The 18647-nt window shown below is 47.1% G+C and overlaps 1 protein-coding gene and 1 long non-coding RNA gene across 5 annotated transcripts in view; one reads left to right on the top strand and one right to left on the bottom strand.

Annotated features, from left to right (window-relative positions):
- LOC107131112 (uncharacterized) overlaps positions 1-7013 on the bottom strand; it is a 29696-nt gene extending 22683 nt beyond the window's left edge. Inside the window, exon 1 of the long non-coding RNA XR_010578659.2 lies at positions 6848-7013. This is a non-coding gene — a long non-coding RNA (uncharacterized lncRNA). The remainder of the gene's footprint in view (positions 1-6847) is intronic.
- Positions 6467-18647, top strand: part of KIAA1755 (KIAA1755 ortholog) — a 48390-nt gene continuing 36209 nt past the window's right edge. For all 4 annotated transcript variants that reach the window (XR_012419350.1, XR_012419351.1, XM_005568977.4 and 1 more), the window contains exon 1: positions 6467-6706. Coding sequence is in view for 2 of the 4 variants with exons in the window: in XM_005568977.4 (XP_005569034.3) it covers positions 6704-6706 (3 nt within the window). In the remaining 2 variants the exon portion in view is untranslated. The remainder of the gene's footprint in view (positions 6707-18647) is intronic.

Here is an 18647-nt window from a genome sequence, read left to right as displayed (position 1 = left end):
TTTTTAGATCCCACACATAAGTGTAGCATGTGATGTTTGTCTTTCTGTGTCTGGCTTATTTCCCTTTGCATACTGACCCCCAGTTCCATCTATGTTGTTGCAAATAACAACATCTCATCCTTTTTTTATGGCTGAGCAGTACTCCATTGTGTGTTAAGTACCACATTTTCTTTATCCACTCATCTGTTGATGGACACTTAGGCTGCTTCCAAACTTTGGCTATTGTGAAGAGTGCCGCAACAAACATGGGAGTGCAGATTCTCTTCCATATACTGACTTCCTTTCTTTTGGGTATAGACCTAGTAGCGGGATTGCTGGGTCATATAGTAGATCTATATTTGGTTTTTTGAGGAACCTTCCAACTGTTCTCCATAGTAGTTGTACTACTTTACATTCCCACCAACAGTGTAAGAGGGTTCCTTTTTCTCCACATCCTTGCTGGCATTTGTTAATGCCTGTCTTTGGATAAAAGCCATGCTCACTAGGGTGAGATGATACCTCATTGTAGTTTTGATTTGCATTTCTCTGATGATCAGTGATGTTGAGCACCTTTTCATATACCTGTTTGCCATTTGTATGCCATCTTCTTTTGAGAAATGTCTATTCAAATTTTTTTTGCATGTTTTAAAATCAAATTATTAGATTTTGTCCTTTATAGTTGTCTTAGCTTCTTGTATGTTCTGGCTGTTAATCCCTTGTCAGATGGATAGTTTGCAAATATTTTCTCCCATTCTGTGTGTTGTCTTTTCACTTTGTTGATTGTTTCCTTTGCTGTGCAAGAGCTTTTTAACTTGATGTGATCTCATTTGTCTACCTTTGCTTTGGCTGCCTGTGCTTGTTGGGTATTCCTCAAGAAATTTTTGCCCAGACCAAAGTCCTGGAGAGTTTCCCCAATGTTTTATTGTTGTGGTTTCACAGTTTAAAGTCTTAGATTCAAGTCTTTAATTCATTTTGATTTGATTTTTGTATATGGCAAGAGATAGGAGTCTAGTTTCATTCTTCTGCATATGGATATCCAGTTTTCCCAGCACCATTTATTGGACTATCTTTTCCCGCATGTATGTTCTTGGCACCTTTGTCAAAAATGAGTTCATTGTAGGTAAGCAGAATTATTTCTGGGTTCTCTATTCTGTTCCATTGTTCTATGTATTTGTTTTTATGTCAGTAACATGCTGTTTTAGTTACTATAGCTCTGAAGTATAATTTGAAGTATAATTTGAAGTCAGCTAATGTGATTACTCCACTCTTCTTTTGGTTTAGAATAGTTTTGACTATTCTGGGTCTTTTGTGGTTCCACACAAATTTTAGGATTGTTTTTTCTATTCCTGTGAAGAATGTCAATGGTATTTTGATAGGGATTGCATTGAATCTGTATATTGCTTTGGGAGTATCTTTCCATTGTTTGGTGTCCTCTTCAATTTCTTTCATTTTATATTTTGTAGTTTTAATTATAGAGATCTTGTATGTCTTTGGTTAAATTAGTTCCTAGGTATTTAATTTTATTTTTAGCTATTTTAAATGGGATTACTTTTTAAATATCTTTTTCAGATTGTTCACTGTTGGCATATAGAAATGCTGCTGATTTTCATATGTTGATTTTGTATCCTGCAATCTTATTGAATTTGTTTATCAGTTCTAGTAGTTTTGTGGTGGAGTCTTTAGGCTTTCTCAAATATAAGATTATGTCATCTGCAAACAAGTATATTTTGACTTCTACCTTTCCAATTTGGATGCCCTTTATTTCTTTCTGTTGCCTGAATGTTCTATCTAGGACTTCCAGTCCTATGTTGAAAAACAGTGACGAAAGTGGTCATCCTTGTTGTGTTCCAGATCTTAGAGGAAAGGCTTTCAGTTTTTCCCCATTCTGTATGATACTAGCTATGGGTCTGTCATATACGGCTTTTATTATGTTGAGGTATTTTCCTTCTATACCTGGTTTTTTGAGGGTTTTTAATCATGAACGGAAGTTGACTTTTATCACATGCATTTTCAGTATCAATTGAAATGACCCTATGGTTTTTGTCCTTCATTCTGTTGCTATGATGTATTACATCAACAAAATGGATTGATTTGCATATGTTGAACCATCCTTGCATCACAGAGATAAATCCCACTTAGTCATGATGAATGATCTTTTTAATGTATTGCTGATTTCAGTTTGCTAGTATTTTGTTGAGAATTTTTGCATCCATATTCATAAGAGATATTGGCCTGTAGTTTTCTTTTTTAGATATGTCTTTGTCTGGTTTTGGTAATACTGGCCTCATAGAATGAGTTCGGAAGTATTCCCTCCTCCCTATTTTTTGGAATAACAGCACTATCTTATAAGATGCATGTTAATTCTATGTACCAGACACAGTGCAAAGCACTTTACAGTCATTAACTTATTCTCCACCACAGTCCAATGAGGAAGTATGATTCTCTCTCTTTTACAAAAGATGAATCTGAAGCTCAGAAAAGTGAACCTCCCTGAGGTAATACACAGTATGACTACAAACCATAGGGGTGTGTGTGTGTGCACACATTGTTGGTTGCATATGGAATTGCTATACCGCGTCAGTAGAGAAAAATTTTGGAAGAACATGCCTGTGAACAAGGATATAAAGTATGTTGAGAGGCCCAAGGGGTAGACTGTAATTGCACCTTTTTTGTTGTTGTTGTTGTTGTTTTGAGACAGAGTCTCACTCTGTCACCCAGGCTGGAGTGTAGTGGTGTGAATCTCAGCTCACTGCAACCTCCACCTCCCAAGTTCAAGTGAATCTCCTGCCTCAACCTCCCAGTAGCTGGGATTACAAGTGTGTGCCATCATGCCTGGTTAATTTTTTGTATTTTTAGTAGAGACAAGGTTTTGCCATGTTGCCCAGGCTAGTCTCAAACTCCTGAGCTCAGGCAATCTGCCCACCTCGGCCTCCCAAAGTGCTGGGATTACAGGCATGAGCCACTGTGCCCAGTCTATAATTGTACTTGTTTATGGACAATTTCATATTCATTTCTTCTCCTTTTTATGCAATTTAATTTCCTTTTGGGTGACCAACTATTCCTGATATGTGCAGGTGCAGTCTTAGTGAGGCCCTGGGCACATGACCCAGTTAGAATTTCTCTATAAAGGCTTTATTTTATTTGTTTGTTTTTTAGAGACGGGGTCTCACTCTGTCTCCCAGGTTGGAGTGCAATGGTGAATCATAGCTCATTGCAGCCTCGAACTCCTGGGCTCAAGTGATCCTCCCACCTTGGTCTCCTAAGTAACTCGGATTACAGGAGCGTGCCACCATGCCTGGCTCTTTTAAGGTTCTGAGTCCATCAGTGAGGAACACAAGGGCAGAGAGAATGGTTGGGATTTATTCAGGTAGCGTAGCAAAGAGGTTAATAACATAACTTACGGAATTGGATAGCTGTGTCCAATTCAGAAATCCACAGTTTACTAGCTGTCTGACATTGGGCAGGCTACATACCCTCTTGGTGCCTCAGTTTTTCTTCATCTGTAAAGTGAGGACAACAATAGAATCTTCTTCATAACTGTTATATACTTAGAAAAGTACCTGACACATATAAAGTTCTACTTTGGTGTGTTTGTTTGTCTTAATGTAATTCCATGTGTTCAAACATTTCCAACTCTTTCCTGATAACGAGACCCCTGGAGCATCCTACTTACTCCAGTGCTTTCCAGAGGATAGACCCCAGCCTCCTCATTGATTCTCTGAGTGCCAATCCATTCTTTTCTGCTTAATTAACTCAGAACCCGTTTCTGTTGCCTGCAACCCCAGAATGCTGGCTGTCATGTCAATTCTGTCTCATGGCAACCTGGGACTCTAAAACCTTCAAGCTGTGATCTCCCAACTCTCAGTGGAATTCAGTACTGGACATCAAGTCTATTCTCTCCTTAATTCACACCTGGAGTCATGATACTAAAACTATCTAGACCGTCTCCTGTAGAGAGGGTTTACTTGATTGCTGGGTTGTGTAGCGTAATGGAACTATCGCGGGGGGATTAGTAGTCCCAAATTAGTGATGAGCAAGTGAAGGTCAGGGATGTGAAGAAACTTATCAGAAGTTGGGATAGGATGGCTCCTAGGTCAGGTTTTCTCTGCTAAAAGACTGATTAACCTGTGTGGGGAGGGAGATTGGCTGTGGGTAAGGCTTGGGTCTGAACTCTAACCCTTACAACTACACTCGTCTTTTTCAGTTCTTCACTTACTCCCCAGTTCCTTTAAGCTGAATATTGCCTCAGAGCTTTTGCACATGCTGTTCTCTCTGCTTAGAACTTGGTTTCTCGGCATCTCCCCGTCTCCACTCTTCTAATTCCTCCCCTTTCAGATCTAGGCTTTTCCCCCTTTCAGATCTAGGCTTTCAGACCTAGGCTTCCTAGACCACCAGCTATAAGTTGATCCCTCTACAGTTCCCAATGTCAACATTTGTTTGCTTCCTTCTTAGCAGTTACTACAGTTATTATTATTATTATTATTTTTTTTTTTTTTTTTTTTTGAGACGGAGTCTCGCTCTGCCGCCCAGGCTGGAGTGCAGTGGCCGGATCTCAGCTCACTGCAAGCTCCGCCTCCCGGGTTCACGCCATTCTCCTGCCTCAGCCTCCCGAGTAGTTGGGACTACAGGCGCCCGCCACCGCGCCCGGCTAGTTTTTTGTATTTTTTAGTAGAGACGGGGTTTCACCGTGTTAGCCAGGATGGTCTCGATCTCCTGACCTCGTGATCCGCCCGTCTCAGCCTCCCAAAGTGCTGGGATTACAGGCTTGAGCCACCGCGCCCGGCCTACAGTTATTATTTTTTAATTTTTCCTGTTTATCTGTTCCTTGCCTGTCTCCCCCACTAGACTGTACATTACTTGAGGGCAGGGACTCTCAAGTAATGTATAGTCTAGTGGGGGAGACAGGCTGACTCAGTGCACAGAGTTTGATAAATAAATGGACAAATCCCCGAGTCATCTCACCAGGAATAACTTTGGTCACTATTTTAGTCTGGGCTGCTGTAACAACATACCTTAGACTGAGGGGCTTATACACAACAAAAATTCTCTTCTCACAGTTCTGGAGGCTGGGAAGCCCTAGATCAAGGCACAGGCAAGTTGGGTGTTTGCTAAGAGCCTTCTTTCTGGACCTTATGTTTCTGGGCCTATCTGGCTCATAGACAGTCCCTTCTCGCTGTGTCCTCACATGGTGGAAGGAGAAAGGCAGCTAGCTCTCTGGGGCCTCTTGGGCACTAGGCTGGGCACGGTGGCTCACGCCTGTAATCCCAGCACTTTGGAAGGGTGAGACAGGCAGATCACCTGAGGTCAGGAGTTTGAGACCAGCCTGGCCAACATGGCGAAATCCTGTCTCTACTAAAAATACAAAAATTGGCCAGGTGTGGTGGCTAGTGCCTAAAATCCCAGCTGCTCAGGAGACTGAGGCAGGAGAATTGCTTGAACCTGGGAGGTAGAGGTTGCAGTGAGCTGAGATCATGCCATTGCACTTCAGCCTGGGTGGGCAACAGAGTGAGACTCCATCTCAAATATATATATGTGTGTGTGTATATGTATATGTGTATATATATGTGTGTATATATATGTGTGTGTGTATATGCCTATATATTAGTCCCTATATATATACATACATATATGTGTGTGTGTGTGTGTGTGTGTGTGTGTGTGTGTGTGTATATATAGAGAGAGAGAGGCACTAATCCCATTCGTGAGGGCTCTGTCCTCATGACCCAATCACTTCCCAAAGGCCCCACCTCCTAACACCATCATACTGAGGATTAGGTTTGGGCCTATGAATTTGGGAGGGGACACACACATACAGACCCTAGCAGTCATCTAGTTTCTTAGTGTCACTCCAAAGCTGAGGTTCAGGAGGAAATACCGACTTGACCAAGGTCATTATCTGAGAGTCAAGAACAGAACTCGCACGCAGCCGTCATCACCTCAAAGCCTTGAATTAGGCCGTCATGATCGGGCCTAATGTGGGAGAATTCAAGGGCGCTGGGACAGATGCTTACTCCTCATCACCAAATCTAAGCAGCAGGCACTATCATCATCATCATCATCATCATCATCCTACCCCATTTTACAGATGAAGAAATCGAAGCTGAAGAGAGTCTGTGACTTGCTGGGAAGTGGATGAGGAGGAGACTCGAACTCGGGCCTGCCAGCGAGGTCCGCGGGCGCTTAACCTGGCTGCTGCGGCTCGAGGCCTCGCTCTGCCCCTCTGTACAATGGGGCCGCCTGGGCCGGGCACGCCGTGGGAAGGGCGAGGAGCGAGGGGGAAAGCTAGGCGGGGCGGGCTGGGGTTCCTAGGGTTCCAGCTGGCGGCCGAGGGGGTGGGCGGAGAGAAGGGGGCGGTGGGGGCGGGGCGCGCGGGCTGGGGGCGAGGGCCAGGCACAAAGGGGCCGCTGTCGCGCCGCGCCCCGCCCCGCCCCGCCTCTGCTGCCGCCCCCGGTCCGGTGGCCCGACCCGCGCCGCCCATGGCTCTCTTGTGTCTCTCGCCGTCTTCAGCCTCAGTCCTTCTCTCTCTCTCTCTCTCTGTTTCTCTCCCTGTCCCCCTCGGCCGCTCCTCCGAGATGACGCCAGGGTCGGTGCCCCGGGCCTGCCCTCTCCCCTGGCTCCAGGGCTAGGCGGGACCGAGGGCTGCCCCAGACAGACGGACCCGCGGACCCACAGACCCCGCGCCCAGGAGAGGAGCCGCGCCGTCCGCCGCTGGCAGCCCGTCACCATGGTAACGCGCCAAGGCCTGGACCACCTCGCTCTGCCCCCTTTCAGCGGGCACAGCCCTCCCCATTCCCTACAGAACAACCCCGGGTGGCCCCGGCCTTTTACGCTGAGACGACCCTCAGTGCCTCGGCAGGGCTGTGCTTACCTGCTTCCACCCCAGCAGGGGTTCAGGGGCAGGAGCCCATCTCTGGCAGCGTCCTTTCCCGGCTTCTCCATGTGTGTGCATGGATGGAGTAAGATTGGACTTGTAAACTTTAATATTCCCCAACCCCTAGACCTGAGCCTGAATCTGAGCCCTCAGGCTGAGGACTGAAACGGGGTGGTTTTGCATATTAGTTGTGGAACTGACTGTGATAATGCACATTGTCCCGGCAGGGAGTTTGGATGGGGGAGAGTGGTGGTGGGGGTTAAAGTCCCCTCCCAGGCCAGCCAGGCAGTGCAGAGCGAGGAGGGTTAAGGGTCCAGAGTGAAAAGGAGAGAACCGCTTACCAAAACTTGGGAGGCTTTGGCTGTTTTAGACTCAGCTATGGAAAGTCAGATAGACACAGGGTGCTTCCATGGGAATTGGCTGGGGAGAGGGAAGAGGAAGGGACTTTTGGGGCTGGAACCTTGAAAAAAGTTGGGACATTCTGGAAGAATTTGTGTGTGTGTGTGTGTGTGTGCGCGCGCGCGCGGTGGCGGGGATGCGTTTGTGCCAGTATCTGGCAACAGGGAATGAAAGAAAAGTCTGTTTTCAGAGGATTTCAGTCCAGCTCCAGACAGATACAAAAGCCTCAGGCAGATTCACAGGGGCTGTAAGGATTTGAAAAAAGCTGTGAAGACAGGCCAAGGCTTTAACCCCGTGACTGTGACCAACCATGTTGAATTTGTATGGGTTTTCACTCACAGAAATGCATCCCCACAAGCAGAAGAATTCCATATAGAGGTGTTCATACTCTCTCACACACACACACACAAACGCATGCACGCACATACACATACACATGCACGCACACGTACACATGCACGCACAGAGCACACCTGAATGCTCCCACTGACTCACACGGCTGAACACATGTTCACGCCTTCTCATACACCCATGCCTTCTGCACCTGCTCCCCCATACTGCTAAACTATGGACATACACTGGCATACACACCACAGACATATTGCGAAACCAGGCACCTACATCCATGCACTGGCGGGACAGGTGTACACACACATGGCTCTTGGAGCTGTTTGAAAATACTCTCATAAGCCAATGGTTATGCATCTCTCCCTACTGGCAAGGCCCCATGCTAGGTGATTTACATCCAGGAGTCGGTGACTCGTACCAACTCTAAGATTAGACCTGCTGCTATCTCCAACAGATGGGGACCTCAGGCTCTGGGAACTTAAGTAGCTGCCCAAGGTCACTCCAACTAGAAAGTGCAAGTTAGGACAGTCTGAATTCTGAGCCTGCAGTCAGCGGTCACGGTCACTCCAGGGCCACAGCCTGCACCTGGTGTTTGCCAAGCCTCTCCTGGCTTCACACCTAACCTAGTTATTAGAAATCCCTCACTGAACCCCAGATCCTCAGATCAAGGGTCAGGCACTGGTCTGTCCCCTGTCAAAGGGTGAGCAACTCTTTCCAGATTGGGAACAACGTGCAGATTTCCTTCCCCTGCCTGTCTTTAAATAATAAAGGTTGTTGCCAGCCTACCTCCCTGGCCTCGCTTCTGTGCTCCAGCGGCTCCAGCCTTGCTTCAGAGCCTCTTATGGTTCATGCTCCCTGCTGCCCCAGGGCCTTTGTACATGCTGTTCCTGCTTGGAGGAATACCTTCACCTAATGAATTCTTATTCACCCTGTAAATCTTCACCCAAATGTCACCTTTTCAGGAAAGCCTTCCCTGATTTCTCTGACTCTTACTCTAGCATGTCATGTATCTTTCCTTTATGATAACCCATCATAGCTGTAATTTTTGTGGGGCATTTGATTAACAGCTGTCTAGTGTTTGGGGGCACCCCCATTGCAGATAATCTTATGGCACAGGGGCTTAGGGTTGATCCTGTCCCATGGTTTCCAAAGTTTAGTATCACTGAAACAACTTTTACACATCCACTTACTGGATAAAATATGTAAGAAAATAATAAAATCTACTAATTATTATTTGCTCAATATTTTTCTTTAAATCAACTTACTTTGTACACTGAAAAATATATCTAAATAGAAAATTTTATATCACAACCATGAAAAAATCAGTATCCATTGTCATAAATAGGAGGTAACTAAGCCAGGTGTGGTGGCTCATACCTGTAATCCCAGCACTTTGGAAGGCCGAGGTGGGTGGATCACCTCAGGTCAGGAGTTCAAGACCAGCCTGGTCAACATGATGAAACCCCGTCTCTACTGAAAACACAAAAATTAGCCGGGAATGGTGGCAGGCACCTGTAATCCCAGCTACTCGGGAGGCTGAGGCGGGAGAATCGCTTGAACCCAGGAGGCAGAGGTTGCAGTGCGTTGAGATCGTGCCATTGCACTCCAGCCTGCTTCCTGCCTTGGGGGCTGGCAGTCCATGGAGAAGGCAGGTTCATCCACAGATAATTCTAGGCTGTGTCTGATGGGTGGTGGGGGTCCATCCCTCAAGCACATGTGTCCTGAAAAGCAAAGAGAAGAGAGGCAAGTCTGGAAGGGCTCTGAAGGGTGGGCAGGAAGTTGCCCAGTCCAGGGAGCGGGCAGTGGAAGCAGAGACACAGAGATGTGTGTCCAGGCAGCACTTTTCAAGGTGGGGCATCCACCAAAGGTCCCAGGAAGGGAGATTTTAGATGGCGCTTAGACGAACATTTTTTAGTTTACAGCTTTTCATCTTAATGACTATTAGGAAGTAATTTAAACAGCACAAACACATAATAATAAATATAAATAATTTTTTTTTGAGACAGGGTCTCGCTCCATCACCTGGGCTGGATGGAGTACAGTGGTATGATCATAGCTCACTGCAGCCTCTATCTCCCAGGCTCAAGTAATCCTCCCACCTCAGCCTCCCAAGCAGCTAGGACTACAGGTGTGTGCCACCATGCTCAGCTAACTTTTAATTTTTTGTAGAGATAGGGCCTCCCTGTGTTGCCTAGGCTGGTCTTGAACTCCTGGGCTCAAGCGAGTCTCCTGCCTTGGCCTCCCAAAAGTGCTGGGATTATAGGCGTGAGTCACCACATCCAGTCAAAAACTAAATTTAAGTTGAAAAAGAATTGACAAAAAGTCAAACGTTAAGTAAATAATAATTAATAAAAATATTAAGCCATTAACAAATTAGAATATGTGAACATGGCAGAAAGAACCTCATGAACGGGGCCCATGATGATTGGAAAGCCCTGGGCTACAGCATAACGTATGTTTAGAAGAAGTAGGGAAGGTAGGCTGGGAACTGACTGACAGGCCACAGCACCAGGCCAGTGAGTTGCTAAGGCAATAGGGAGCCACCCGAGGTTGTTGAGCAGTGGAGGGTCACAGTTGGATCTCTGCGTTAGGAAGCCCACTGTGATGGCTAAGAGGAGCCTGGCGTGGTAGCAGGGAGCCCGGGGAAAGAGACAGGACAGCTGGTGGTTATGTGCCCAGGGTCATACCCCAGCTCTACCATTTACTAGCCGTAGAGCCTTGAGCTCAGTTTCTTAACTTGTAAAATGGGAATAAAAATACCCAGCCCATAGAATTATTGAGATAAAATAGTTAATGGAAAATGCTTAGCGCGGGCCTAACACACAAGACAGCAGGAAGCAGCTCTGGTTACAATTGTGATCATGCTGTGATTTGGGTGGGAGATGGTGAGGCCAGGGCAGAGGGAAAGGGGAGAGGGAGAGAAAGGAGCAAATACAAAACTAAGGCTCAGTGAGGGGAAGGGGGTCGAGGTCACGCCGATGATACAGACAGAGCTGGACTTGAACGTGGGTCTTCTGACACCCACTCACTTCTCAGTTCACGGCATCAGGGCTGTTTTTCCAGTTTCTGAAAGTTTTTTTCTACGAGCCAATACTCACTCATACCTCCACCCACACAAAAATAAAAAGAACTTTACGCAGAAGTTTTAGTTGGAAGTGAGCAAGAACTTCCTGGCAGCCAGAGCCACAGAATGCTGGTTCTAGAATCCCCAGCCTGGAGAAGTTCAGGAGGAGTGTCCCAGGTCACTGAGACTGGAAGCTACAACCTGACACCCGCTGGACCGTGTCTGGCTCACAAATGTGTTTGGCTTGGCCAACTTTTTCAAAATTGGGAGGTTTTACTGAAAAATCAGTAGATCAGGTGGTGCTGGGCCGAAGCAACACTCAGCTCATGCGGATGAGAAGGGGTGTGTGCCCCAAGCCCCTCTATTCCCTATTGGTTCTCTGGTGCTGAGGCTGACTATCTCCAAAGGGCGGAAGTGAGGGCTTTCTCACATTCAGCCAACGTCTGTCTTCATGTTACCTGTCAGGCCCCTGGAAGCATTTATTTATACCTGTGGCTGTTGGTTTAGACTGATTCTCCCTAGGCCTGAGGCAGGAAGATGAATGAGACAGATTTTTTTTTGGGGGGACGGATCTCACTCTGTCGCCCAGGCTAGAGTGCAGTGGCCCAGATCTCTGCTCACTGCAGCTTCTGCCTCCCAGTTTCAAGCAATTCTCCTGCCTCGGCCTTCTGAGTAGCTGTGATTATCGGCACCCGCCACCACACCCGGCTAGTTTTTGTATTTTTAGTAGAGACGGGGTTTCACTACGTTGGCCAGGCTGGTCTTGAACTCCTGACCTCAGGTGATCTGCCTGCCTCAGCCTCCCAAAGTGCTGGGATGACAGGCGTGAGCCACCATGCATAGCCAAGACAGATCTTTTTAAACCTTCTCACCAACTGAGGATTAACTGATCCCATTTAGAAACCACATCCCAGCTCCAAACCTTCCTGAACTCGAATATACTTTTTTTTTTTTTTTTTTTTGGAGTTGGGAACTCGCTCTGCCCAGGCTGGAGTGCAGTGGTGTGGTCATAGTTTACTACAGTCTCCACCTCCTGGGCTCAAGTGATTCTCCTGTCTCAGTGCCTCAAGTAATTGGGACTACCATGAGCTACCATGCCTGGCTAAGTTTTTCTATTTTTTGTAGAGCCACTGCACCTGGCCCCTGATTATACTTTGAATTCTAGAATGCCCCTACTGGAAGGGCCCTTGGAGATAGATATGCCCAGTGCCTCCCTTTTGTAGATGGGGAAGGGTCACCCAGCGAGTCAGGGACAGAATCTCACCTTCCCTAGGCATTTTTTTCCCCCCAAGGAACAGGGCAGAGGTTGAAGGTAGTCCTAGGACTCTGTCCATTTTAGCTTTTATCAGTCCTCTCTTCCCAAGTAAGGAGGCAGCAGATGCTAAGTGATACTAAAATCTTTGCCCGTTTCAGTAAATGGATAAATCTGTACCTTTAAGAAAAGCTCAGTCCAGCTGGGCGCGGTGGCTCATGCCTGTAATCCCAGCACTTTGGGAGGCCAAGGTGGGTGGATCACCTGAGGTCAGGAGTTTGAGACCAGCCTGGCCAACATGATGAAACCCTGTCTCTACTAAAAATACAAAAAATTAGCTGGGTGTGTTGGCAGGTGCCCATAAGCCCAGCTACCTGGGAGGCTGAGGCAGGAGAATCGCTTAAACCCAGGAGGCGGAGGTTGCAGTGAGTCGAGATTGCACCATTGCACTCCAGCCTGGGCAGTAAGAGCAAAACTCTGTCTTGAAAAAGAAAAGAAAGGCTTAGTCCACATCTCAGAAGGTCCAGCTAACAACATCTGGTGAGAGCATTTACAAAGGGAACCAGCCTTAAAAACACATACACTCACACTTTTATTTTTTCCTCTCCTGATTATAAAAGCTATACAAGCTGGTTACGAAATGTTTGGAAAATCCAGCAAACTATGAAGAAAATTAAAAGGCTGCCTTACGAGGCCCCTGCCCCGCACAGTCCTCAGGAGTAACTGCAGTTAACACTTAATGTCTACTTGGACTTTTTTCTAGGCTTACGTGGTTTTACTCCTACTGTCGATCATACTGTATGACACTGTTTTCTTTAAAAAAAAATTCCAATAGTCAGGGGTGGGAGAGTTGGCTGGCAAGGGGCCTGTTTCTGAAGTGGTGGAGGTCTTTTGTCTCTTGATCTGGGTCAGTGGCTACAGGGTTCATACGTAGGTAAAAAAGCATCATCCTGTGACTTTTATATGTGTGTATTTTACTTGATAAAAGTGGTACTTACGATTATGATAATAGTAGCTCATTGCAAAGACATTGAAATAGAAGTATACACACGCCCCTACTCCCCTGCCCAGGTATAACTGCTGCGAGCAAGTAGTCCCTCCGAACCTACAAGCTTCCCTGGGTCAGTCCGGAAGGTCATGAGCGTGGTGTAGGGGCCAGCAGCGCGGGACAGCAGACAGGTCTGCCTGTCCCCTTGGTGAACTCCTTCTCTGGCCTTGGGCTGCAGGGGAGGGGGCTGTGGCTCGTCTGGTCTTCTTCCTTTTCAGCCTCACACCCGCTGGCTCCTGCCTGGGAACAGTTAAAGGCCCAGGCGGGCTGCGGGCTGTGCTCACTGGGAAGGAATGGAAACACGTCTATTAAGTTTCATGGAAATCATGTTGAGACGCCCACGTCTGGTGTTTGGGTTCCTGTGGTCCCAGGCTGGGCTGCCGGGTGGATTGGGAATGAGAGTGGCTAGCATTCCTTCCTGCAGCCGCCTGGGCACCCCCACACCCACCACGGTGTGCTTCCTCCAATACTTGGACGGCTTATGAGCCCCTGGGGTTCAGGCCTGTAGTGGGTAATGTGCTGGCCAAGAGCTCGAAGCGCTGTTAACTTGGAACATTCTTCCTTTTTACTGGCTGCCCCTGAAATGGTAACAGTGTGTGGCAAACTGAGCCAATTTGTGAAAGCCAAGGGCGTCCCAGTCTCTGAGCCTTGCTCTGTGAGAGGTAAACAGTTTCTTCAGGTTCCTCTAGAAACTGGGAAGGACAGGCAGCTGGGATCGTCAGTCCCCACAGCTGGTGGTCCCCAGGCAGAGGGGGTGGCAGGAGACAATGGAGGATCTGGGCAGACTTGGCAGGCCCCAATCTGGATTGGATCCTGGCTCTGTCTGTCTTCTCTGTGGTCTTGGGCAAGGTCAGCCTCGGTTTCTTGACTTGCAAAGTGGGTCGTTCCTACTTGGCTCCCGGCACCGTTGTGTGGGCTAAGCAAGAGAATGCAAGTAGGGGACCTGGGCACAGGAGCCACCTGGAGACTGTTGTTATAACTGCAGTGACAGCAGTGGACACAGGGAGAGACGAGGAGGGGGTGATGCTTCACACAGAGGCTGGGACTTAAGCTTGGGCTGACAGGATGAATAAAAGTAAATAAGAATGAATAACAATAACAGCAGCAGCGATGCCTTTGACTTTCCTCAAGACCCTCTACATCCACTAGCTCCTTGTGTCTCTAGAACGATCATCTGAATGAGGTAGGATAGGAATCAGCATCCCATCTATGTGCAGAAGGGGAAACTGAGGCACATCAGGGAAAGATAGTTTAACTCACTGTTTCCCTGAGGTTAGGATGCAGATCACAGTGATGACATAGATAACTGGCAAGGGGCCTCTTTCTGGACTATGGAGATCTTCTGTCTCTTGATCTGGGTAAGTGGTTACAGGGGCTCATACATAGGTTAAAAAGGCATCAGCCTGTGCCCTTTATATTTGTCTATTCTACTTGACAAAAATGATACTTAAGATTATAATGGGGTCAGGCACGGTGTCTCATGCCTGTAATCCCAGCACTTTGGAAGGCCGAGGCGGGTGGATCATCTGAGGTCAGGAGTTCAAGACCAGCTTGGCCAACATGGTGAAACCCCATCTCTACTAAAACTACAAAAATTAGCTGGGCGTGGTGGTGGGTGTCTGTAATCCCAGCTACACGGGAGGCTGAGGCAAGAGAATCGCTTGAGCCCGGGAGGCAGAGGTTGCAGTGAGCCAGGATTGCACCACTGTACTCCAGCCTGGGCAACAAAGTGAGACTCTGTCTCAAAAAAAAAAAAAAAAAAAAAAAAAAAAAAAAAAAAAAAATAGCAGTGGCTCATTGCGAAGACATTGAAATAGAAGTATACACACACACACCCCCACTCCACTGCCCAGATATAAGCACTGTAAGCAGGTAGTTTTCTATGTCCCTCTGCACCTGCAAGATTCCCTGGGTCAGTCCAGAAGGTCAAGAGCATAGTATAGGGGCCAGGAATGGGGCCTGGTTAGACACAAGGTATGTCACAGACTGGAACTAAATGACATGGAACCAGTGATGAGACAGTCAGTTCCTTTCAAATTCTCTGAGCTTCTCCAGTCCTAAGGAGGAAGCCTTCCTCTGGTGATGTCTTTAACATCTCCCTGATGCATTTGGGAGAAAGAGAGGGAGAAGACACTCTTAGGCTCCAAGAGGTGACCAGATGTCCCTAGAATTTAATGGCACTATTCCTTTACATTGTTTACTTTTATTTTTTTAAGTAGTTTATTTTCATAGAAATACAAACAGTAAACAAAAAATATACCTTATATAATGAGTAATATAGTTAAATAAATTTTTATAAATGAAATAATATAAAAACCATCCAATGCATCATCAGTTTATTTTTGGAGTTACATTCTATTTATGCCAGTTTACAGTTATTTTTCCATTTACAGTGATGATGTAACAACAATTATTATATTTCCACAGATCCACCCAAACATGGTGATTCCTACCTTCTTCTTTTTGTCCTTGTCCGGAGATGTGCCTGGTAACATAGCCGCCCCCACATATCCCCACGTGTGTAGAACATCATGGCGCCCTGTATTTGCATATTAAAAGGCTAGGGTAGGAAGGCCAGTTTTTTCGTGGGCTACATGAGTGACATGCCTGGTCAAACCAATTCCCTGAGCCCCGTGCAAATCAGACACCACCTCCTCCAGCCTCCTTATATAAGCAGCCACTTTTCCCACAGCACACGCGGTTTTCTCTTTGTTAGAATCTCCCCTCCCTCTGTCTCCATAAGGGGGAGCTGTTTCCTTTTTCCTTCTTTCTTGCTTATTAAGCTCTCTGCTCCTTAAGACCACAAAATAATAATAACAATAATAATATGACCACAGAAACTGTAGTGATGGCTCTTACTTAATGAGCACCTACTAAATGCTAGTCCTGTGCAGAGAATTCGCATGTATTACCTCACCCAATCTTGATCAGCTCTTTAAGGTGGGTGTAATTACAGTCTCCGTTTTACAGATGAGGAAACTGAGGCACAACGAGTTAAATCTGACTTGCCAGGTACACACAACCAGTAGGTGACAGAACCAGAGTTTGAACCCCGGCAGTCTGGCTCCACTCGCGTAACTGCTGTGATGATATAGAGTCTCACTGAAAAACACAATTATGTAAGTTTTGAAAAAGTGAGTAGATTTGAAGAAAAAGAGTAAGTGCTAATAGTATACATGATATGAGGAGATGCTAAAAATCATGAAAGTCATCATGAATCATTAAATTTCTACAACCAAAACAAAACAAGCTTAGCCCAGCTCAGTATGCTTTCTTTACACAAGGAGAGAGGCCCAGAGAGGGAAAGGACCTACTCAAGGCTGCACAGAGAGGCCGGAGCCGGCGTCTCAACAGAAAGGCCGTGTCTCAGGAGAGTCCACGTCTCAGGAGAGAGGAGGGAGTGGGGACAGCACATGGCAGGGGAGGGGACTGCTCCCAGGATTGCATGGGGTGGGAAATGTCAGGGTTTGACCATGATTGGTGGGGTTGGGGGGGATTAGAAGAGGATACCAGGCCAGATGAGATTTTCCCTGTTCTGCCAAGTTGAAGGCCTCTCCCCCCACCTCAGTGTAAAACCTCCTGGGTATGTGTGATTTCAGCACCAGGTGCCTGTTGGTCCATCATCCTGAGCTCACGGCCGTGGCAGTGCCTGGACCCTGTTTCCGTCACCGTGGGCTGTGGACAGTCATTCATTCACTCATTCATTCTACAAATAGTGATGGCGGCTCCCTGCGCCCAGCACTGTGTGGGCTATGGGTGGGAGGGAGCCTCGGTCCTCCGTAAAAGCCTCCTGGCATTGGAATCTTGCTGGCATTGAGAAATGTCACCCTCCTCCTCCTCAGAGTTCCTACTGTATTTCTCTTTCTTCAGGGGCCTCATTTACTAAAATGATTTTTCCTTCCTAAATAAGTTCCCTTTGAGTGGGGTCCTTATTTATTCTCATCTCCCTTTGCACCCCTGGGCAGCAGGTGGACCTGGAGCTTGTAACCAGGCTGGGGCAACTAGAAGGGCCCCCATGAGGCTCATGACCCATGGTTCCTAAGACCATACCTGGGTGGAAGCCTCTGGCCTAGTCCAACTTGTCTGTTTGACAGAAAAATGGTAGTTCTGACCAGGCACAGTGGCTCATGCCTGTAATCTCAGCACTTTGGGAAGGCAAGGTGGGTGGATAGCTTGAGCTCAGGAGTTCCAGACCAGCCTGGGCAACATGGTGAAACCCCATCTCTACCAAAAATACAAAAATCAGCCAGGCGTGGTGGTGGGTGCCTGTGGGCCACAGCTACTTGGGAGGTTGAGGTGGAAGGATTGCTGGAGCCCAGGAAGTCAAGGCTGCAGTGAGCCGAGATAGCACCACTGCACTCCAGCCTGGGCGACAGAGCAAGACCCTGTCTTTGGAAAAAAAAAAAAAAAAAGGCTGAGCATGGTGGCTCATGCCTGTAATTCCAGCTATTCAAGCTGAGGCAGGAGAATCGCTTGAACCAGGGAGGCAGAGGTTGCAGTGAGCAGAGATGGGGCCACTGCACTCCAGCCTGGGCAACAGAGCAAGACTCTTTCTCAATAAAAAAAAAAAAAAGAAAGAAAGAAAAGACAAGAAAAATGTGGTTCAGAGAGGGACATTTTGTTCCCTCTGCCATAAAATTTATGAAGCACCTGTTTGTGCTGGGTCCTGTGCAGACACCGAGGCCCGAGAGAGGAAAAGAAGCCAGTGCTTGCTGTACCTGCCTCCTGTTGCCACTGCAGCAAATGATCAGGCACTTCAGTTTCAAGCTACACAAGTGTAGTATCTTGCAGGTAATAAAAGATCAGAGGCCTGACATGCATCTCATTGGGCCAAAAACAAAGTCTTGCACGGCTGTTTCTCTTCTGGAGGCTCTAGGGGAGAATCCATTTGCTTGCCTTCTCCAGCTTCTAGGAGACGCCCACATTCCTTGGCTCCTGCTCTGTGTTCCAAGCCAGCAACATAACAGCTCTCTGATCCTGCTTCTGTTGTCGTATTTCTGCTATTTATTTATTATTTTATTTTATTTATTATTGCTCTGTCACCTAGGCCGGAGTGCAGTGGCGCCATCTCGGCTCATTGAAACCTCGGTCTCCCAGGTTCAAGCAATTCTCATGCCTTGGCCTCCCAAGTAGCTGGGATTACAGGCACGCATCACCACATCTGGCTACTTTTTGTATTTTTAGTAAAGATGGGGTTTTGCTATGTTGGCCAGGCTGGCCTTGAACTCCTGACCTCAGGGATCCGCCTGTCTCGGCCTCTCTAAGTGCTGGGATACAGGCACGAGCCACCACACCCAGCCTATTTATTATTTTTAATGTAAGAAGAGATAGGATCTCATTATGTTGCCCAGGCTGGTCTCAAATTCCTAGCCTCAGGTGATCCTCCCACCTCGGCTTCCCAAAGTGCTGGGATTATAGGTGTGAGCCACCGCCCCTGGCCCATAATCACTTTTCCTCTTACTCTTCCCTCTTCTGCATCCTCTTCCACCTGGCGATTACACTGGACCCATTTGTCTAATCCAGGATGGTCTCCTTGTTTTAAAGTCAGCTGATTAGCAAAATTAATTCCATCTGTAGCCTTAACTCACCTTTGTCTTATAAGGTAGCACGTTCACAGGTTCCAGAGATTAGGATGTGGGCATCATTGGAGGTCATTCTACCCATTACACCTGCCTTTAGATGGGAA

The sequence above is a fragment of the Macaca fascicularis genome, chromosome 10, assembly GCF_037993035.2.
Source record: "Macaca fascicularis isolate 582-1 chromosome 10, T2T-MFA8v1.1".
Lineage (NCBI taxonomy): Eukaryota > Metazoa > Chordata > Mammalia > Primates > Cercopithecidae > Macaca > Macaca fascicularis.
The sequence above is the reverse complement of the archived record's forward strand: the minus strand, read 5'-3'. Positions and strand labels throughout refer to the sequence as shown.